At 42.9% G+C, this 23,046-nt stretch overlaps 1 protein-coding gene across 4 annotated transcripts in view; it reads right to left on the reverse strand.

The window, feature by feature from the left end:
* fgf12a (fibroblast growth factor 12a) overlaps positions 1-23,046 on the reverse strand; it is a 41,056-nt gene that overhangs the window by 3,560 nt on the left and 14,450 nt on the right. For 2 of the 4 annotated variants that reach the window (XM_074651224.1, XM_074651223.1), the window contains exons 2-4: positions 15,557-15,667; positions 10,741-10,844; positions 236-434 (exon numbers count right to left, since the gene is read on the reverse strand). In XM_074651224.1, the coding sequence (XP_074507325.1) occupies positions 236-434; positions 10,741-10,844; positions 15,557-15,667 (414 nt within the window). Of the gene's footprint in view, positions 1-235; positions 435-10,740; positions 10,845-15,556; positions 15,668-18,609; positions 18,658-19,915; positions 21,238-23,046 lie in introns of those variants that run through there. The other 2 variants (XM_074651221.1, XM_074651222.1) reach the window with 2 other exon arrangements.

The following is a 23,046-nucleotide window of genomic DNA, read 5'->3' on the forward strand; positions in this document are numbered from 1 at the left end:
ATCTTTAGAGCAACCACTAATTTCAATAACGGAACTTTCAGAGACATTAAAACTTGCTTCAGATAGGTAATCCATCACAGTAAATGCACAGTAGTGTCATTGCAAGATTTTTTTTTTTTTTAAGAAAATCTCCTTGTTGCTAAAGAATAATAATATCTGAAACTAGATAGTTGTCTGCTAAACCAAAACGTTTTACAAGACCACTTTAAAACTGTTCCAAAAACATTTCTCGTACCTTCGATGGGCCTGGGCACAAAGTGTGACGAGGGCTTAGTCTTCTTGACCCGGTTTCCCTTCATGACTTGTCCCTCCTTGGTGAGGCCGAGGAACCAGGCCCGGCCTGACTCCTGCTGCCGGTACACAGTGGACGAGTAGATCACATAGTAGTTCTCGAAAACAGACTCCTTGAACTTGCACTCCGGCGTAAACATCTCCTGCAAAAGAAAAAAGAAGAGAGACTGAAGGATATAGATACAGAATGTGCATGCGGGCTTGTGCGTTAAGGAATGCATACAGTACATATGAATCAATGCATTGACACACAAAATCCACACAAATATGGCATGCATAACCAGCAACAAAGCAGGCATTTTAATGGTCTCATTTCAGAAAGAAAAACAGAAAGCTGTGTCTGTTTCACTCTGCCAATATTGGCTCTCATCACTAGCATGTGTACATTGCCAAGGTCAGTCAACATACTGTATTCACACACACACACGCATCCTTGAAAATCCAAGTAATGATAGTTTTATTAGAATAATGGTGAACAATGGAAGATAGTTATCTCTCTGCTTCATTATCAAAGCAGCAAGTCAAGGAGAAAGTCAAGGGGACACACAGGAGGTGGAGAGGAATGACGAGCCAGATATCGGATACAACACTGTCGGGACGGAGCGCGGTGCCAGATTATTGCCATGACAGTTCAGGACACGAAACAATGCTCTTGACTGTCTAACCCCTAATCTAAGATTAATTAATTTGTGAATTTAATGAAGATAATGATGGAACAGCTGGCTTGGCGGATTTTTTGACGTCTCAGTTTAGGCTTTGTACTGTACTGTATGTGTGTGTATGCGTTTGTTTGGGTTTCGGTGCTGTATTTCATTCATTAATATCTCTCCTGCAGGGTTCTGTGACCTTTTTGAGGTTGTCCAGTTGACTGACAGCCCAATTCTGCTTCCTGCTGGAGGGGACTGTTTATGTGTGTGTGTGAGATGGAGAGAGATAAAGAGCGGAATCCTTTAAAGGGAACTTATGATGAAAATCTCACTTCAGTTTTTTGTGGGCTGCCTAGATCAGAAATTGTGATTCAACAAGCCATTCATATTTGGCTCCCCTTCCTATGACACATGCAGGCTCATTGGAATCTATCGCCCACAACTATGGGGCGGCAGTGGCTCAGAGGTAGAGTGAGTCGCCGGAGGTTGGTGGAAGGTTGGTGGTTCGATCCCCAGCTCCTCCAGTCCACATGTCGAAGTTTCCTTGAGCAAGATACTTGGCCCCAAATTGCTCCCGAAGGCTGTGCCATCAGTGTGTGAATAGATTAGATCCTGATGGGCAAGTTGGCACCTTGCATGGCAGCCTCTGCCATCTGTGTATGAATGCTGACATGTAGTGTAAAGCGCTTTGAGTGGTCGCAAGACTAGAAAGGCGCTATATAAATAGAAGTCCATTTACCATCTATTTACAGCTTGAGAACTATCTTTGCAAAGTCGCACCGTTCGTCAATGTGACACTTGGCCCAGGCAGCCAATCAAATCAAGCAAGAGGCGGGCGTTTACTATTTTACCAATTCCTTCCTGTTTTGATGCCGGTAGATGTGGTAGGAACATGAGTGTATAAGCGGGACAATGGCAAATATAGATGAAAGGTTGATATTAGTGCTATTTAGTTACAATGAACTATATAATTCAACGGCACAGCAACAGCAAGAGCATGACGTCTGCTTGAATCCATTTTTTTCCGTTAATCACATTTGATCGGGGGCCTTGTACAGTTGTTATGGCCAACCTCCAGCTAGTCGTTTGTCTGTCTGCTTTTGTGCTGTGCTGGTAGTGTACAGTCGGTTTATTAGAGCTTTTTCGCTGAAAAACAGCTGTGGCTGGAAACAGGGCTGAAAACAAAACAGTTGTGGTCCCTAAAACCAAAATAATGAGTTGAAAGATGCTAAAAAAGCTCAGTAGAGTTTAGGGATAATTCTCGATGGGTTTGTCACTGTAAGCAACACCTTTCACTTTACATGTATTTAACACATTTGACCTATTGTTCATGTAAAAATATGTATTAGAGCAGCTGTCGCCCAACCAAAATCAATGCTGTAAAAGAGTACGTGTATCTGTGTGTTTGCTCGCATTGCACTCCACAGTTTAGCTAAATGAGTCTCAGTGTGTGTGACCGCTCATTTAGAAGACACAGCGAGAGTAGCAGACTGTGTAAAGGACTCTGGGAAGGTGAGGTCACATGGTCGTCTGTGTGGAAACGTCTAGCTGGTCAGCGGGAGGGAGGACGAGCTCTGTGGAGAGCTGGCGGCTGACTTTATCTGGGCCTGCCGGCACACTGTCAAACAGCAGACGTCTCTCTCTCTGTTGGGGCACCGGGGATCACGTCGTGGCTGTCTGACTGCGTGTGTGTTTATGTGTGAACATATGTGTATGAGTGGGTAGGGGGCAGACAGTGATACATTACACACCAGCAGGCTTTGCCCTTTCTTCATCTGTTTGGATGCCAAAATCAGGCCGAGCACACACACACACACACATAGGTGCGCTCCGATATCCTACCCTTCACAATCAGCCACTTTTGCTTTGCTGACACACAGTACAATCCCCTCCAAATTCATCCACAAGGACGACACTCTGTTACTGTCTATGAAGAGTCTAGGAGCAGTTTAGAAAAGCACCCTGGCTGTGGCTTGGGAATGATAGGGGTGGAATGTAAGTGACTTTGAAGTCTTTGACAGAGCACCTTGTTTGTAGATGACTGAGTGGAAATATGAGGTGAAGAGACGGGGGTCGGAGTCTCCCGTGATTAATGGGATCTTCTTAATGGACACGCGTGAACCGCAGAACCACAGAGGGAAGGGAAAGAACAGAAATACACGCTGGCAAACGGCCACATGCGCACACATACTTGATGCAACGCACATGCTGTCGCTGTTCCTTCCTCTGCCAGGAATACATAATCAACCAAAGTTGTTACCGCGGCAAAACAAGGAAAATGAAAAAAAAAAAAAGAAAGAGTGTGCTTCATTTCAGCGCTAACAGGCTGTGTTTAGTGATGGCAAACTGTTTATAAGGATGCTTATTTATATTCAGTGGTGATCCGAAGGAGAAAGGCAAAGGACTTGTTAGTGAAACTGGGCACGTGAGACGGCTCACTCGCCACCATTAGGGAGTTGTAGATAAATAAACGCACAAGTGCAGTGAACCAACACCATGAAGCTGGGGACAGAATATAAATGTTTTAGCAGTTTCAGCACGCAACAAATTTATATACATTGTTACCAAAGACTGAGTTTACAACAACTTATACTACAGTTTAAAATGGACACATGCAATTCTACAGGGACTGAACTTAAAATCGTAAATCTTAAATAATTTAAAGGTACTCTTTGTTAGCTTCTGGTGCTCTACACGCACATACTCGAGCATGCAGGTGATGTCAGTGGTGGAAAGTAGCGAAGTACATTTTCTCACTTGTAGGCTAAAATGCCATGTACAAGCTTTGATACTCGCGGTAGGCCTACTACAGTGTGAAAATGGTTTAAATGCAATCCACATATTTACATATGACATTGTCGGTATAAGAGTATAAGCGTAATGTGTGCATAGCGAGTGTGTGGTTGTTCGACAGAGAGAGAGTGAAGGTGCATGTGATCAGAGCAGATCAGCTGTTGCCGATCGAAGCAGAGAAGACATTAGGTGTAAAGTTGTCCTGTGTTATTAAATGTACGCCGGTGGGGTTGTGGTAGGGGTTAGGGTTAAATGATGATCTACAATTATTTGAATGCTGTTAAAAGGTTTTATAATCCTCAAAATGCAGAACGTGCCAATTGCTTTTACTTACTTCTCTGACACTTGAACATACTGAAGCATTGTGATCACTGTAAAACCTTCTTCCATCATTCGAAACATTGTTGATTATCATTTAAGGCTTCAGTAGGCAGAATGTTTTTGGCATCATTGGGCAAAAATTCCATAATAACCTTTGAGCATATTGTAATTCAAGTGTTCTGAGAGATAACTAGACTTCTGCACCTCCTCATGGCTCTGTTTTCAGGCTCTAAAAAGTCTAGCCCGTGACGGGAGACTTTGAGCAATCACAGGTCATTCTAGAGAGAGAGCGTTCCTTTTGGCTGTGCTCCGGCTGGTGGGCGGTGCTTGGTATTTCCTCAACTGATCTCAACATGGCTGCCGGGTCACGAACTTTCTAATTTTTCAGCTAAACAGTACACTACAAGATGTTTCTGAAAACATTTGAGGCGAGAAATAGGTATTACAGAAACAGAATATTGATTCATATTTGATCAGCGCTGCCTAGTTTGACCGTTTGATCGGAGTTCACGAGTGATTGACAGCTGCTCAGAGACGGCAGGCTCCAACTCGGCTCTGATTGGTTGTTTTCCTCCGGTCTTTGAATTTGGAGCACCAGAGGACTTCGGAGGACACAGAGGCACATGATTTTTTTTTTCAGATTACCTGTCTCATGCACTACTGTCAGGATATAGTGACCGCTTTATAAAAATAACTTTTTTTTAATAATTTTTGCTCCATTTCTACCCACTGCAGCTTTAACACTAACCCAGTGCCGAGCAGGGGGGGTTGAAGAGGTTAACTTGTAGCAGAGTATTTCTACACTGTGGTATTTTTACTTAAGCAAAAGATCTTAGTACTTCTTCCACCACTCACCACTGGGTGATGTAATACACAGATGTGCTGACAGCACAGAGCAGAAATGCAAATTAGTAGTTAATGCAAGTCATGAAAGATGAAGAAGAAAAGACAAACAGGTGAAACAAAATGCAGTGAAGAGTACCTAAAACTGACCTTTTAATTAATCTGTACTAGCTATAGAGCTGCACATCAAATCAACCAATGTAATGGTAACCGGCAGTTACTTTAACAAATGTCTTTGTCTATCAAAGTGGGGGAATGCACCGACAAATCTAGACAACAGGGATTATGATATAATATAAACGTGGATGAAAACAATACAAGTTTCAAAATACAAAAATAAAATGTGAGAAACACTGTGGGTGGGTGTCGTCTGTTGCCACACAATGGCAAACACAACAAACATCAATGCAGTACTTTTGTCTGTGTGTTGGAAGCTTGTGGAAGGTGTGACTGCAGGACAGGTGTAGGAAATGTCAAATGAAACACAAAGTAAGAGAGCAAGATGTAATGGATATGAAACTGGGTTGCCAACAGAACTGGGTTGAACGCATCCTGAATCCAAATCAGATGCTGAGGAGGGAGGCAGCTCTCCGGCTCTACATTAAGGAGCGCTGCTGCTGCCGACAGGCGTCCTTTGACTTTGGATAAAGATGCGGTGGATATGGGGGGTGGGGGGAGCTGAGGACTGAGCCGCTGGTGTATCAGAGAGATTTGGCCTCAGTGAGAATCCCAGGCCTGCCATGGAACTCCCGGGGAGCTCATTATTATTCTGGGAGAGATTCAGGTCGGGGATTGTCTAGACGTTACTTAAACTGAAAAACTCTCTTTCTCACTTTTCTGTCCCTCTCCTCCCTGTTTATCATTTCCTCGGTCTCACTCGGAGAGTCAATCACTTTCCGACAGCGTTCTGTTCTGTCCTTCCTTGAACTTCCTCCGGAGAGGACGTCGATGGTTAATGGCCAAAATCAAACTATAAACACTCTCTCTCTTTACCTCCAGAGAGCACCGTTAATTCATTACCCGACATCAGCACCATCAACACGTCCATGGAACTTTATAATAAGTAGGTACACTAGTGCTAAAACACTAGATTGACAGAAAATTAAACCCCAAAATGTTGATAATCAATTAATTTATGAGGTAATTTATCAAGCCAAACTGCCAAAAATACCATTACCAGTGTCTCAAATACAGTCAAAGATGCCATAACAGCCATATTTTAGCATTACGAAAATTAGTTAGCTAGGGCGTTAGCGGACGTTAGATGCCAGATCTCGCGAGACTGTGTAGCTGAGACAGAGAAAGGTCTCGAACAATGTTAATTTTCTCCTGATTTTATCCGTCTGAAAAATGCCATTTTAGTGTGAGAATGTTCTGAAGATAAGTGGCTTGTGAAAAATAGATCCAATATTTACTTTGGTGACTATGGGGCGAAAGAATCAGTCATAATCTGTGTTCACGTTCATTTCTCCCATTGGAGTTAACAGACTCAGGACATGCTGCTAGTCTCCTAAGGCAGTGGTGAAACCCGCGTGACACAGATACAGGAAACTGACTCCCAGTGCACCGTCTCCTTTCTGAAGATGTCAGTTCAGGCTTTGTAAATGGCATTTTTTACCATTTTCCACAGGCGCAGTTTGAAATTTAAGGTTGGGGGTTCACCAAAAAATCTAGAGGGAATGTAATGTGTACAACACAGAGAGGTCTAGTGTATTAGGATGCTGTATTCATAACTGAATGCGACACAAGTGAGCGTCAATGACAAAATCAGCATTGTTTTCTACTGGAATGTTCTAACCGGCCACGAGTGACGAATTCAGTGTAGATGGAGGGCATCTAATGCTATTATAAGTAAATTAAAAAAAACACAAATCTATCTTCCTGTCTTGTTGGTTTCTTATTCTGTCAATAAGAAGACAGAACATAGTCGATTATTCATCATTACATTAATTATTAGTTCTGTGTTATTATAAAGTATCGGCTATGGCCACTAGGGGGTTCAGTGAGCCCCGTGAACCAAACAAACTGCCTGTGCCGTTTTCTGACATTTTATAGACAAAACAATTCATCTGCAGATCAATTGATAATGAAACCAATCATTAGTTGCAGCCCTATTGCACCCAAAAACACAAAGACTTCACTTAAGTTTTGAATTCAACAGTCCCATCTCATCCGAACCATTTTTGTTCTATACTGTAGACAGAAAAAGATCAAGACACGAAATGGCCATTATCATTTGTCACCCGAACAAAGTCTGAAGCTCTCCCTGACCTTCCACATCAACTCCCTCTCAGTCGTCCCTCAGGGCCTTCAGTGAAGGTTTTACTGTGACATTATTTTTTTTCTGTGGCATAAATAAGAAGCAGTAAAATTAGTAGCCGATTGAAGAGAGTATGAACAGTTCAGAGGATGCTGTGTGTACGGCTATGGACAGAGTCTGTTCATGAGATGGATAAACTAAGCTGGGCCTACACTGTACGATTTTAGAAAATGTTGTTGTGTAATTCTTACTCCTACTGTACGAGTTGATCGTTTGTGATGTAAAGCCAAAGCTCACGATTTATGTGCTCACACTGTACGGTCCGATCGTCAGCCACGACCTGAGTGCTCACACTGTACGTGTATAATAGAAAAAAAACACGGCCTGTCGTACGTTTTACTATATATATTGTACATTGTTGTCTTGATAGCTACGTTCTGATTACTGTAAGAAAAGTAGAAAAAAGTAACTGACGTTGGGGAATCGGTTCGTGGCTTTACTTCAACTGTGCAAGAGCCTGTGGACGGCCGACCCAAATTTCTGACATGTCAGAAATTCCTCCAACTGTCCGATGGCTGGTTGGGAGGAGTTAATCGGCCCTCAGTCCCCCCTGTACACTGCACGGCAAACGACGCCCAATGAAGCTGAAACTATACCGCCAATAATATGAGTCGTGCGGCTCAAAATTTGTGCCAAAAACGGGCTAAAATCGTACAAAGTATGCCCAGCTTTAGATAGATAGATAGAGAGATAGATAGATAGCAGAGAGAGAGAGAGACAGAGAGAAGTGGTTACTGCTGTGCAGTAAACTAGGTCATATTGAGAAGAGTTATAAATAATGGAAGGGAGCTCTTCATTGTAGATGCTCAGCCCCCACGCACTTCATCGCTAAACACTCCACACAAGCATTATCACCCTGCTCACCCGTGGCTACATCACTCTCCAATCAGACTCAACAGCGAGCTCTGCATTCCCTGCTAGGAAAAGCCAAACCAGCGACCAGCATGTACGTAACCACTTAATTGAGCAAAAGTAAACCGACAGGCTAGATACCCGACACCTAGATGAAAGACGGCGAGAAAGGCTGCAAAACAACGACTTCTCAGAGTCATCTCATAACAGAAGACAAAGCTTGTCGCATTCCCTCACTAACAAGACAGGGCAACGCAGCAGGGAGAGAAAAAGAAAAACGAGGGAGCGTTGGGTGGGAGGATATCCCTCAGTAATTATCTCCGCGGGGGCGAGGGAGAGATAGACGCGCATCTCGAGGTCATAGGCAGACAAAACAAGACAACAAAACAAGCGAGTGAGAAACTTTATAATTTGGAGAGGCAAAAGAGTGTAATGGAGAATAGAGAGCGAATAAGAGAGGGAGGTGGGGAAAAAAAGATAAAGAAAATAATAGTAAAAGTAAATGTGTAAGTAAATATGAGAAAATGAAAGTGATGGACTTCTTTTATAGCTGTGATTGCACCACGAGAGCGCTCGTAAAAAGAAATGTTCTCCTTTACAGTCCTCTAGCAACACTGTCTATCAAAAACATAATCTCTATTGGTAAATTAAAGTGGTAGATAAAGTGAGTTAAGGAGAGACGCAGAGGCTATTTGAGGGTTGCATGTTAATGTAGCCTCTTTATGAGCACTCCGTGGCTCTTCAAGGCTGATAAGGCTCCCTGTGATCTTAGCCCACCCAACCACTTTCTGCTTACAAATGCATGTTCATTTCCCATGCATCCCATCTGAGACACCGGACCTCCTCTGTGTGGCAAGAGAGCTCGTTCGCCGCGTGGATTTAATTAAAATGGCCTTTCAACTTACTGCAAACATTTAGATAGATAGAAAGGTCAAAAATATATATTCCTCCGCCTGTAAAAATGATAATTAAAAGAATCCACAGAGAGATTTGTTTGTTGTGCTTAAAGCTGCAGTTTGACACTGAGGTCCTGCATCACTTAATGAATAATAATCATGTACTCTGTCGCAAATGATGATTTCATCAAGGGTGTGTGTGGGGGGTCGTGCAGCATTCCCAACTTGGAGTCGATTAAACAAATTAAAAGATTTCTGTCTGGGCACGATTCAGCTTTAATTAGACGTAGACAGGTGGGCGGAGTTTTTTTTTATAAGCTTCGTAGTAGGGCTGTGTGAATTGTGCACTTGTTTACGAGCCTTTAGCTATGAATGAATCCGTCCACCCGGGTGAGTCATAACAGCCTGCGCATTTATTGTACGTCCTTCTTTGAACTTGTGAGTGCTCGTACTTCTGTCGAGTTGTGCTCAAGTCGTACTGAGCGAGAGAATGCTCGTTCTACTGAAATAATGGCGCTGAATTTACTAGACTTTTTAAAAGAAGTGCAGCATGTACAACATTTATCTGGTCTATGTCAAATTGTGCTGCTGTCTCTCTCGCAGTAAAGCGGCTCCCTTTATGTAAGTCACACTATAGCAGACACTCGCTTCACCGTGTCCTTCGCTGACTTTACATATTTTGAGAAAGGAAAAGTTTGATGGGCAGTTTGTGAATTCCAGCTCTTGGCGGTCATTTATCATAGCTGTCGATGGCAATTAGACAGCCACCGCAATGTCCCTCGGCAGAGGTTTGCGGGTAGCGCAGCCCTCCCGTCCTCTTCTCTCTTCTATAGCGCTATCTTCAACTGGATTAGGAACCATGAGACTGGCAGTTATATAACTAGGCCAACTAGAGATATCTTCCTTGTCTCTATATCTCTGCCTGAGCCCCCACCCCATTTCTCTTTCGCTCTCTCTTACACACACACTCTCTCCCACCGCAACTCATTTCCACAAATGTGCTCCAGAAGCATGTCTTCGTCCTCAGTGCAAACAGCTACGACTTAACGTTTTCTCCAATCTATGACTGGGTCCACCCCCACCTGTGCATCTGCTACCCACACGAGCCTATATGCTTCTCATATCTTACACTGCAAATAAAATATCCATCTTCACAATATTTACTCCCCCACTGAGTCTTGAAACTTTTATAATCATGCAGTACATTTGGCTGATATAAAAAAAAGACTGAAAAAACATCTACTTCAGAAACAAGTGAAAACGTTTCATAGCTCAGATTGCATTCATGTAAAAAGGATATCTTTTTGCAGTGCGGCATCCTTTCATGACGGCAAGAATCCCGAGTCAAAATCGGGGTGAACATTTCAAACAAAGCAACAGCATCCACATTAAAAGCACAATGCAATTAAGTGGATGTTTCTGTTTATAGCTGCTACATGACACACCTCCGTTAGTAGTCAGTAAAAGAACAAGAGGCGATTTTAAAGGGGCTGAGCACTGAACTTGACGTCAAATTAAATGTAAAACATGTGCGGTGCTGCTTCAACAACAAAGGGGGGGAATATGTGCTGCACAGCAACACAAAGGCACATCTGAAGAGCCCTCGAATAGAGCGGAGATGAAAGGGCTTAGAAGAGTCTTTGCTGCAGTGGGATATTAAAAGAGACAACAAATGGAACAAAAAACAACACGTGTAAATGAACAAATACACATGCCGGTAACTCACACACACGTGCACGGCTTAACAACACGACTGGTGCAAGGGGTTGTATCTTACCGAGCTGTAGAGCATGCCTTCGCCATTCATGGCGATGTACAAGCCGCTCTTCAATCCCTGGATGGCCACCACTCTCAGACCCACAGGAATAAGATTAAACAGGGCTGCAGAGCAGATAGAGTGAGGTTGAGGGAGGGAGAGAGGGACAGACGGACAGATACAAAGAGGCAGAGACAAAGGAGAGACATCAGACAGAAAGGACAGAATAGGACAATTGAGTTTTCACTTAACTCTTGTAGACACAACAGCCTCTGATCTCTGTTCTTTGGCTATCTGTCAGCAGTAAAGTGAACGGTGCAGGACACGGACAATGGGAACACTGACACACCTCATTGTGACAGTGAAGCATTGACGACATCCAAAACTTTCTGGTACAAAAATGATGGCAGAGCGTCCAACGAGTATTGTCGTTTTGTGTAAACCGCTACCCACATTGCTGAGTAAAAATATAATTGATGATTTAATATTTGCTAAAGCGATGAAATTACAAGGTAGCACAGAATGACGTATATTTTGCAAAATGACTTTCACACTAACTTATGTGACTTTATATGCAACAGCTCTAGTTTGACCAGACATGGATAGGGATGGGTATTGTTAGGATTTTATTGATACTACTACTCTTATCGATACTCCTCATTGGTTTGGATCTTTCTTACTGGTTCTTTTTCATAACTGAATAATCATCCCACGACACAGAGAGCAGAGGAGCTGCTGCAGCATGATAATAAATTACACCAAAACATTAAAAAGTACAGATAAAAGAACCGGCAACGTCAGAGCTATAATTTAGCAACGAGGCCCTGGGTTACGGTACCCATCCCTAATTAGGGAGCAGCTATATACCGTTGCAATGTGCCAAGTATTTCTCTGCAACATTAAATATTTATTGACTAAATAATTAACCATGAAAGTTAAAGTTCAGAAAAAAACATTTTTAGGTATATTTTATTAAGAATTTATTGTTTTTTTGTGGATGTGGTTTGATCAATTATTACTGATTGCTGATTGGTGCTTTTTCCAACTGAGCCCCGCAAATTTTAAAGTACTGATAAAACAGCGCAGACATAAATCTTTCGAGTGAGAGGAAAATTGTGTGTTTGTGTTGGACCCCATCAACATCACAGTAATAAGATGATTGAGAACATTTGTTTTCAGGGCCTTTAATGTTGAATAACACCATGCAGATGACACCACGTTATATTTAGAAAAGTTTGGTCTCAAAGATGTTTGGCCAATCAACCAAGAGGCTTTATTAACGCGATAGTTCTGTGTTTTGAAGTGGTATATGAGGTACATTCTGTTAACAAGTCTAATTTTATTCAACTTACTGTTATCTCTGTAGGTAAGTTCTGTTGAATCTGAGAATTGTGACTTTCATGGGCTTTGGTGTGATGAAGGTGTGAGGACACTCTTTACTCCCTGTGTTGTTGGGATGATTGTTCTGCAAGTGGCGATGGGGACTATCAGATAAAGCTGGCGGGGACGAGAGGAGACGTGCCAACACGGGTCTGTCCTCCGAGCAGATTCAATTTCACTCAATAAATATCGACGTGCTGCTTTCGCCTGCCAATGGTTTAACTCTGCCCTTAGGCCACTAGTGCGGGTGATACACACTGGCCACTCTTGCAGTTTTGTATACCCTTGAGAAGCCAGATGTTTGGTTTACACTGGCAGAATGTGAGTCCATTAACACCTTTTTTTCAAGCTTCTCAGTCTCTTTTTCCATCACTTTTTTCTTGTCATAACTCTCTACTTCCCCTCTGCCTGTTCCCTTTGCTCCTCTTTCCATTTGCCTTTCATGGCTGCTGCCTTTGTCGCTCCGATGACTGGCAGTGTCTCTCCGAGGCACCGTCCACAGTTCGGTCACGTACCACTAAAACCCAAGAGGGTTCCACCTCGGAGCACCTCCACCTATCAAAACATATTTGAGCTTTTTCTGAGCAGTCATACTTGCAATAGGGCCCCTCAAAAGACCCAACGTAATAGCTTGGCTTGTAAAGTGAGAGGAAAATAGGCATAAAATATGGCGCGCTAGTCCACTATTTTGCTATAATTATGATCTGCCGTCCCTGCTCTCATTTGCCTGCCAAAGGATTACACCACTGAAGGGGAGCTGTTATTCACCTTCTAAATGTTCAGCTTTTCTATTTGCAGCTCCAGCGGTTGATGGATTCCATAATTACTACTGTTAGAGTACCTGATGAGTATTTCTCTTCCTTAATAACCTCAATCCTATCTCTCACAGAGAAAAGATAGCGGCCGAGGTGGTGCAAGGACAGAGTTAAGAGATTTTCAGGGATCCTCTATATCGTCAAAGGACCAGACAGAATGGGTTCAAACAACCCAATAAAGCGAAATCCTTGAAACGGCAGTTCTTCCAGTGGAGCAGTAATCGGCTACAAGCAAATCCTTACAGGTAGACTAAAGGAAGTGCATTTGATGTGAGAAATACTGGCACAGCAGGAAATAAACCCTGCAGGAAAGCTTTAGAGAAACACTGAGCCAAACTTCATATGCCAAGGGCACGTCTCCAAAATCCAGTGAGAAATGCAAATCCAAAGATGGGAGAGCTGGTATATAGGGTACAGGTGTGTTAGTCTTTAATTGTGCCTTTAATTCCATTTTTGTGACACTCCTTCATGCCAGAGTTGATGAAGTACTTGAAATTAGTGACAACTAATAGAAAAAGTCTCGCTTCATGCCATCCATCAACCAGGAGCATCAGAGACAAACAGAGTGTGAACGCCCAATACCGCAGGTGTCTCATAACCAGCAGTATCTTTCTGGAGCTGCAGTGTGTGCAGGTAATTACTGCAGGCGATCAACTGGTGACAAATTAATAACTGCTCAAATTTGAACATGGCTGTTTAATTAATTGAATGGTGTTTCACAACCCTTGCGGTTCGTTAAGCGTAGCTCTGCCAGACATGCTTACCACAAAAGCAGCTTTACATCCTGCAGTAGCAATCTATTCTATTGCTTCTCACAATTTACTGAATATTTTAGGTCAAAAAAGGATTTTATTAAAGCAGAATTCCATTTATTTTTGGATGCATTTCTACAGCTAAATCTATTTTCTGTTCAGTTGTGTCCTTGTGTCAGCACTTGTTGTCATCCAGCGCAGACATATAGCAAATAATAATAAAAAAATGGAATTGAAACGCACTCCTTCGGGCTGAGGTCGCACCTAGTATGCAGGCGCCGTCATGCTCCTCAATCCCAATCGGTCCACTGAACCTCCCCCTGAAAATAAATTACTGTATTCCATCTGCCAAAGACGTTGCAGGTCAGAGGGCTGTGTGGTTCAAGGGTGGGGGTAATCTATTATTCTGATAATCAAGCCGGTCAATCGATAGCTCAGTGCAAGACATGAATACAAAATCTTCATTGTCCATTTCTATCCCACTTTATCACTTGTTTGTTTACTCTTTCTGTCTCTAAAACACTTTACATTGCTCTTGCTGCACCTCTGATCTCTTTCTGTGTCTTCCTTCGGACCATCTCTGAGCTCGATGCCTCTCATATAGAGAATTATTCATTGGGTACAAATGGGGAAGGTGGTATTTTTAGTTTCCTCTGGCTGAATTATTCACTGCATTCCTACATCCCTGGGCCAGTGGGACTGCTTAACAAGAGGATTACCTAGAGGTGGGGAAACCCTCGCATACAACAAAGACCGCATCAGCCTTTAGAACATAATGGTGTTAAAAGGTGCGCAGAGAAAATGCGTTATACAGATCTTTTCTTTTTTTTGTGTGCAGTAATCCTTTTTTGTTCTGAAGACCCTTCCTTTATTCTATAAGTACTGAAGATCTATCTCCTCATAACATATAAAACGACGGGTGACAGGGAGAGACCGTTCTTTTTCACCGCATGGCTGCTACGGTCCAGCTGGCAGGATGTTTTAGAGAAGAAAGGTCATGATTGGTTTCCTGTCTGGCTTCACTCCAGACTGGGAGTGTCGTCATTATCGCTTTGACGACCATTCTCCGCTGACACATATATCTCTTCCTTGATCCTTTGCTCCGCATAGGAAGAGAAGACTCTACAGACTCCACTGGTTTTCCCTTTTTCCATTCCCGTGAGGGCAGAAGGGCGTGTGATACCTTTAGGGGGCTATTCCCTGGAGACCATTTATCCACTGGTAGTCCACTATGGAAAGTCGATCGGTGGTGAAATATTGCAAAGAAGTGGCTGCAGGGAGGGATCTTTGTGATTAGAAGTGAAGCTGCGGGGCTACAGTTGTTCCAGGCAATAGGTTTTTTTTCCGGGAAGGAATTTCTGCTGTGATAATCACACACGCTTCAGAGCCAAATCAATCAAAACAATGTACCACTTACAATCATGCAGTGCACACAGTAGAAATGGTTTACTTAGAGAGACCGGGATAGGGAAATTGGAATTCGTTTTACATGGAAATAGAAATGTAAGATGCTCCATAGATATTGTATTTACTTACCGTGAAAGGTATACGTTTGAGAGAACTGGATAAGAATTCATAAACCATCTGAGTGGGTTTTGAGACATTTATGTCAACAGTTATATGCCATGCATACTATTGCATAACCAATGCAGAAAAGAGGGCATTCTGCATTGTGCAGCTTGGTGAATAGTTCCCTTTTAAAACTATTTTTTTTGTATTGCTAATCCAATTCAGAAAGGTCATTTTAAACTAATTTTGGAGTGCTTTCGGCTCGGCTAAAAATGATAAAGCACAGCTTATAAAATGTGTTAATATGTTATATAACCAAGTGACTCATTGCCATTAAATGTTTCATGCTGGAAGCTGCAGCTTCCACGATGCTCCACTCACTGTGGTCGCTGTTCTCGTCCTTGCTGCCGTCGATGGAACCATCCGGCTTCATCTGCAGGTAGAAGCCCTGCTGGCTGAACAGTCGTGTCACGATGCCTTTCAGCTGCGGCTCTGAAACACGCACAGACACACACACCACACACACACAAACAGGACACACGCATACACACACACACACAAACCGTCGGCCAAGCCGCAGCCCCATCCCCACCAAGAATATGTCAGAACAGCATTCTCATAACTGTGACAGAAACACACAAAAGAGTTGATACCTCTGGCTTTCGCTCTTCATATCAGGCAGTTTAAAATGTTTTACGAACACACGATTCACAAACATAAAGTGTACAGTGTTTAATTAAAGAAGACAAGTTGGCCGTGGAAGATGAAGAGTACCAGCAGAACAATTATAGACTTTTCACCCTTGAAATTGCTGTTGTGTTTTCATGTCAGATAAACAAAAGCCTTTAGAAACCATACAAAATTAAATTACTTTATGATGTGAATCTCTATAAATATATTAATTAAATACTCAGTTATAATTAACCATTTACAAAGTCTTAGTGTTCTTGTGGCACAGTCCAGCTTCCAGAGTTGCCTGCTAACAAAAAAAACTCAAACTTACAGCACTAGAACCACAAGTTCCGCCCTTTTATTTAACTCTTACCAGCTGTTGAATATCAATACGACTACGATGGACAGTTTGTAATGAGTCATCTGTTGTACCACATAATCCCCAAAAAACGGCTGTTTAACGCAAAGAACACCATGACAGAAAATCAATGAACTCATAACGTCTCACTATCTAGTACAGAAAAAATTAATTTGCATCATTTGTAAACCCTTTTAAAGTCACTTTGTAATGTACACTAACATGCCAATGGTTTCTTTATTTGGTATGAAGCAACCGTGCATTTTTGGGGTTGATATCACTGATATTCAATGAAAGAGTTTTTACAGGCAACAGGTTCACCCCAAAGGATTCCAGCGCTTTTTTTTCTTGACCTCAAGGAAACTGACCTAAAGTTTCTAAGAGGTTTTTTTCCCCATTGCAATAACCCTGAACCGACCTCCAACTTTGAGGCTGTGACATTTGGCAGCTGGCCAGCGTGCTGCTGCTCGAAACGCTCAACACTTCAGGGGAGCAGGTGGAAACGAGGATTAGCTTGGGGCAAAGAGAGACTCTCGGCCTCACTGCCAGGAAAAAAATGGATGTGTAAAAAAGGATTTATCTGAGGGGAAATGTAGGTGCGATCACCGCGGTCTGTCTGATGTACGGCAGGGCTTTTTGATTTTGTGCAAAAGCGGTAGTCAGAGTCAGATGACACCTTTAGCGTAAACTTGGGTTGTGGCTTTTGAAGGAAACGCTGGAGAAGTAAAGTTTGTTTGCCAGATGAAAGAAAAGATAAGAGTATGTGCAAACGTGTTTCTGAGGCTTTACTGTGAATAATGAATGACTACAACTGAACAGTGTTTGTTTTTACGATTGCAGAGATTTTGAGACAAGCTCCATTGAAATCAGACATCAACTCAGATGCTGGATGTTACTAATCCATTGTTTATTTTCTCAGCCCGACAAAAGAAACAAATTATGCGTTTTGTCACAGTTGAATTGGCGCTCAGTTTCATTTTATGTGGCTAAATATACACATTCAGCAACTGAAAAGGCTTGCTTCGCAGGGCTCACAACATGTTCTGATAAATGATGATTGCAATAAGGGAATATGAGTGAGTCGTCCAAGGTCATAACAAGACTTTGGAGGTCATGCAAGTCTAGACGGGCACATAAAACCCCCAAAAGCAAAACATTTTCAAAGTTGGCATCAGGGGAGAGAAAAAAATCCCAAGTTTTTTTTATCTGTCTTTAACAGTAACAGCAGATGTTAAGCCTTTATTTAAAAGCTGATCGCTGCAATAATTACTGGTGCATTTGCTCTTTTTTATATTTTACAGAAGACACGAGAGAGCCCATGAGAGACTATGCGGACTATGCAATGACCCCCAACTAGAGTGGGTTCACCTCAACTGTACATCATCCTGACCATCAGTCCCCAACTCACCTACCCCTGGGATGGGGCCATCAATTCCTGGGACAGGCCCTTCATCATCCATCACAGGCTGGGTGAGCAAGAAATGTGTGTGTGTTCGTGAAAGTACATGAGAGTGTACACATCTGTAAATCACATGTGATAACTACACCTCCATAAATTAAGAGCTCAACGTGGGCCCCGCTGACGGCTCATCAGTTCCAATCATTTAGCAGAGAGTGTGCACTGTGTGTGTGTGTGTGTGTGTGTGTGTGTGTGCAGGTCTAAACAGGCTTCGAGCCAAACTTCAGAATTTACAACATGTGTTTGTGCTTTTAAAAGTGAAAGTCTCTCAGCGGCAACATACAGCAAATCATCCTCTGTGTGTGTGTGGGCCATTAAAACGTCAATAAATTTACTTCATACCAATACAGAAGGACAAAAAACATTTAGGTACGTCGACAAATGGCGTCATGACCGTGAAATGGTGAATGATCACCTGTTCTGATATAGTGTTTGACAAGGAGAAACACAACATATCCATATAAATACACCATATAAAGAGCCTCTACTACACGAATACACAGCAGTACTTGACACATATTTACAGACACAGAACAAGTAGCGGGAGGATAAAGACTGATCCGACATTGAACTGACGAGGAGAATGAGGCAGAAACGAAATGAGAAAAAGATAGAGGAAGAGAAAAACAGGAGTGAGACAAACGACTGGCTAAAGGAGAGCTTTAAAAAAAAAAAACAGGTAGGAAATTAAGCTTAAAAAATCCAAGAAAGCCACACAGAAGGAGGGATGAAAGGAGAAAAAAAAGAAGAGATCAGCAAGGGAGAGGGTCGTCGGCTGTCAGACAGGTGTTGAAGCCCCCCGTCCCTCCCTCTCTGTCCCTCCCCAACCACCTCCCCCCCTCCCACACCCCCCTCCCTGGCCGAGGGGGAGTCGACATGGGCGCGAGAGATGGGGTGGAGACGAGAAGAAACACAGCACACACGGATGGAGGCTGAGCTACTGACCTAGCCTGCAGCCCTTATGGGACACCTGTGGAGGTTTCGAGGGTGCATCTTACGAAGGATAGAAGGAAAAACAACAGTCTTTTAAACAGGCATAAATTCTACAGGGTTATCGGCTGTTTATATGCAAATAGAATGGCAAGGCATCATTGGAGAGATAAGGATGATCAGTTAGAGGAAAATACAGCATCTGTCTGCCTGTGCTTTCTGTCTGTCTAGCCATGTAGGGGAATTTGAAAGGAGTTACTGTACCTACCTGTCCAACAGTGTCTGTCTGTCTGTTTCTATTCAGGCATTTTGTGGCAGTTTTAGCACTGAGATTGTTTATCTGTCTGATGAGGCTGCGCGACGACAGGGTTTTTAATTTAGTCTGGCTGTCTGGCTGGGTGTCTGTCTTCCCTTTTCTGCCTTTTTTAAAAACATGTCTGTCCTGCCCTCATCAGTCTGTCTGTCTGCAGGACTCTTGAGTGGACCTGACTGTCGTTCATCATCACACACAGAACTATCTGGATTCAGGGGAGGGCTGGCTTTGTGATGTGTGCACCATAGGGGGAATAAAAAAGAAGGGGAAGGCTAAACAACGGTAGTGTAGTATAGGCACGGAGCCTTATGTCTATCAATACAGCCAGAGTATAGCTCTTAATCACTACGGCTATACCTCACTTCCTTCACTGCAGCAAATGCTCCCTCTCTGCAATAAACATTTACCATTAAAACATTTAATCTCAAAAGAGCCTTGGTGCACTGCGGTGCAACTTATCTCCCCCTCTGTTTCCCCACAATCTGCAGTAATATTGAATTAGGTAATAGTCTTTTTTGTGTCAAGTTGTATGTGCATGTGTGTTTGGAGGAGAGGGGGGTGGGTTTGCAAATATGAAGGGTGCATAATCGAAAGCTTAAATAGATGTTCAAGCTGTGACTGGGATAGTTTAGTTCCAGAGTAATTGATTATTCTGATCAGAGAGGCATCACAATAAATGAAGGGGGGTATAACGTCATAGCATACAGATCATTTCCTATACATTCAGGCTGTTAGAGGTATATGAGGGAGGGTTTGTGTGCGGTGGATCCACAAAACAACAAGAAGACCTATAATGGAACAGGTGGATTTTTACGCACCGCGGAGAAAATCTACCTTTTTCTCCTCCGGGTTCAGTATTGGAGCCTCTTGACTGCAGTATAATGCTCCAAAGAGGGGCGGGGTGGCTGGTAAAGGGGGGATGGAGGGTGGGGGGCTAAAACCGCTTCCATAAGCACACATAACACATCTGGAAAAGAAAAAAAGAAAAAAAAAATCTACAGCACTGACCTGGTCGCCTCCGAACGGGTCTTTTCTTGCCGCTGCAGAAACGCACTTTGCTGAAGACCCCTAAGAAATGCCTCTCGCAGAGAGAGCGCGGGTCTTTGCTGGGGCTCGGCCGCCGTTTGGAGGTGGACACCCGGTCGCTGTTTGACTCCCTCGCCTGGCGTCTCTGCCGGATCAGGGAGCTGGCGATCGCAGCCATCTCCCCGAACCAGAGTCTTATAAATTAAAAAAAACAAAAAAAACTAGAGTCTAGTTCTGCAGAGCTCGGATCTTTTTGGTGCAGCAAAAAAATAAAAATAACCAAGAGAGTTGATTCTGTGTTTCAACGTCCACCACGAGTCCACCAAATGTCATCCTGATCAGAAAATCCTCCGAGGCATCTTTACGCGTCAGGCAGCATCCTCTCCTCTTCTCTGTTTAGCGTGTATAAATCAGCTGCTGGCGAGTTTTCTGGCACTCAGTGATGGCTTCGACTCAACACTGATATAAAACATTAAATGTGCAAGCTATAGGCCACACAGAGGGGCCAACATGACATGTCAGCCGTGAAGACATGCATGCAACAGTGTTGGTGGTGAGTTGGTGCAGCTGCGTGTCATTTGGAGAGCTTTCAGGTATTCCAGGTGAATTCCAGCGCCGCGTCTCACTTGGTAATCCTCATCTGCAGCCTCTTCTCTCTGGCTTCCTGACGCCTTTTAATCATGCACATCAACCTAAATCCGTGCACGAGCCTGGTCAAATCAACTCTCCCCCCCCCCCTTCCCTAATTCATTACTCCATGCAGAAACATGAATGAGACCGCTCGGTGCAGCCAGGAGCCCAGATATATGTGTGAGCTCATGCAGTCTCTCCAGGTTCTTGTCGATGTGCACCTTCGAGAATGCAGCCGGGAAATCAACAGCAGAGGCTCTACTCTGCAAGGATGCTGCAGAGATGTAATTCAAGCCTGCAGGGAGGGATGCTCGTCTTGAAAAGTAACAATTAGTTGAGGCAAAACCGTTGTTTTTTTGTTGTTGTAGCGCACAAATGATGGAAGTATAGCTGGAGCATTCTTCTCAGTGCGTCCTGAATGCTGTCGGTGTGTTACATCTGCCGACAGCGAGAGTGGACTGTCTTGGTCAGCCTCCTCTCTCTCTCTCTCTCTCTCTGTGTGTCTCTCCCCTTTTCTCTCTCTCTCACCCCCTCTCTCTCTCCCTCTTCAACTCTTTTAACGCAATCATACGTGATTGAGGTTCCTATTAGGAATTCTCGGAGGGCTTGTACGGGGAAGGATCGATGATCTCCAGGAAGAAAAACGGTGGGAATGTAAAGTATATAAAATAGGGGTGCTGAATGTTTTATTACAGTAGTGAGCGCCCCCCCTTCTTTTTTTCTCTCTTTATCTTATTTTTATTTATTTATTTACTTTTTCATTTATTTATTTTCTTTTTCTCTCTTTATAAGTTATTTTCCTAATTATTCCCCCCCCCCCTGTCTTTTGTTTATTGTATATCTTTCCTTCATGCAACTAAATGTATTCTGTAACCTGTGATGGATGGATGGATGGGTAGGGAGGGGGATAGGGAAGGGAATTTGGACTTAACTTTGTAAACAGATCTGATGAATGACATCTATTTTGTTTGACTTACACGTGTTTTGTATCTATTATTTTTGTGGGATAAAATCTTTGAAAATCAATAAAACATATTTACCGAAACAAAAATAAAATAGGGATGCTTGGTGGGTGTTTATGCAGGGGTAAGTAGGTGCGCGCATTTGGGATAATGTGTACATCTTAAAAAGGGGGGTGGCTGATCTCACAATTGTCTCCTTGAATTACAATAAATATAATCCGAAGTTGCAAGTTTTCAAATGGGGGCACATGCACCATGAGGCGGTGATGTGCATAAACAGAGATATCTTAATCAGCTTTACTACACAGCAATCTTATCCTCATATAGTTTATACCCTTAAGGGTTATTTTCTACAATCCTGGTGGCCACAAATGCCATAAAGAACATATTAAATGTGGCTAAAAGGATTACCCGCAACAGGTTTCGACACAAACACACACAGAGTATGAACCCAAAAAACTGAAATGGTATACACTGAAGACCCAGACAGTGACGCAACACGTGAATAAATATGATTTACGGCTTATGGAAATGACACAGGACAACTCCAAAACATTACAAAAAACATATAGCCCAATAGTCCTTATCATAAACCATGAACAATACTGTAACACCAAAGCTTAGAAAACTGCCCTTTCTCTGAGCCAGGAGAGAGGGAGTGCATACATGAATATATGTGCATGTATTTTGCATGTGTTTCTCTCATATAGATCACACCTGGGAACAAATGCATACCAATCGATTTTCACTGCAGTCGACGTTTTCATTGGAATTCAGAAAATATAACTGTAACTTATGTAAAAGGATGAGCCTTAAATCAATGCAAAGTCTCCCAAAAATGTCCTGCAAACGTGTCATTGCACATGTGAGCATGCCTCTGGTTTCATGTCTATTATTGCATGAGCTGCAGGGGGAGCACACACACACACGCCACACACACACTCTATGGGAGGAAGAACACGTGAGTCTTCAGCAGCACAGCAAACCTCTCTCTCTCTCTTTTCCCCGTGATGAAACAGCATGAAACATTTAGAGGCTTTTTCTGGGACTCGGTTTGACATTCTCTCTCTCTCTCTCTCTCTATCCAAACCGAATCCTCAGAGAGATCGAGAGAGAGATGATTTTCTTTTGACTACCACTGTCTGCACCCTCACTTATGTAAGGTTTGGATATAATGGATGGAAAGTGTTGAACGTGGTGTGTCTCTACATGTGTGTGTGTGTCCCAGAGAGAGAGAGAGACGGAGGGCAGCTGCAATGTTTTCCCAGAGAAATAAAGACGGACAGAGAGAATACAGATTGCAAAAGAAAAGTTTGCAAGACTCTAAATCAAAGCCTACAGTCTGTATTCTTATTGAGTTGCCAGTGAGCGGTAGAAATGCCACTGCAGCATAAAGAAATATCAATAACGACTTCAATATATCATTCATCATTCTAACGATTATGCAGCAGCGTGATGTACGTTTCTTAGAAGGAAAAACCCAGCTGGTGGTTTGTACTACATGCAGTGAGCTCTCTCACC

This window comes from Sebastes fasciatus, chromosome 11, assembly GCF_043250625.1.
Source record: "Sebastes fasciatus isolate fSebFas1 chromosome 11, fSebFas1.pri, whole genome shotgun sequence".
NCBI lineage: Eukaryota > Metazoa > Chordata > Actinopteri > Perciformes > Sebastidae > Sebastes > Sebastes fasciatus.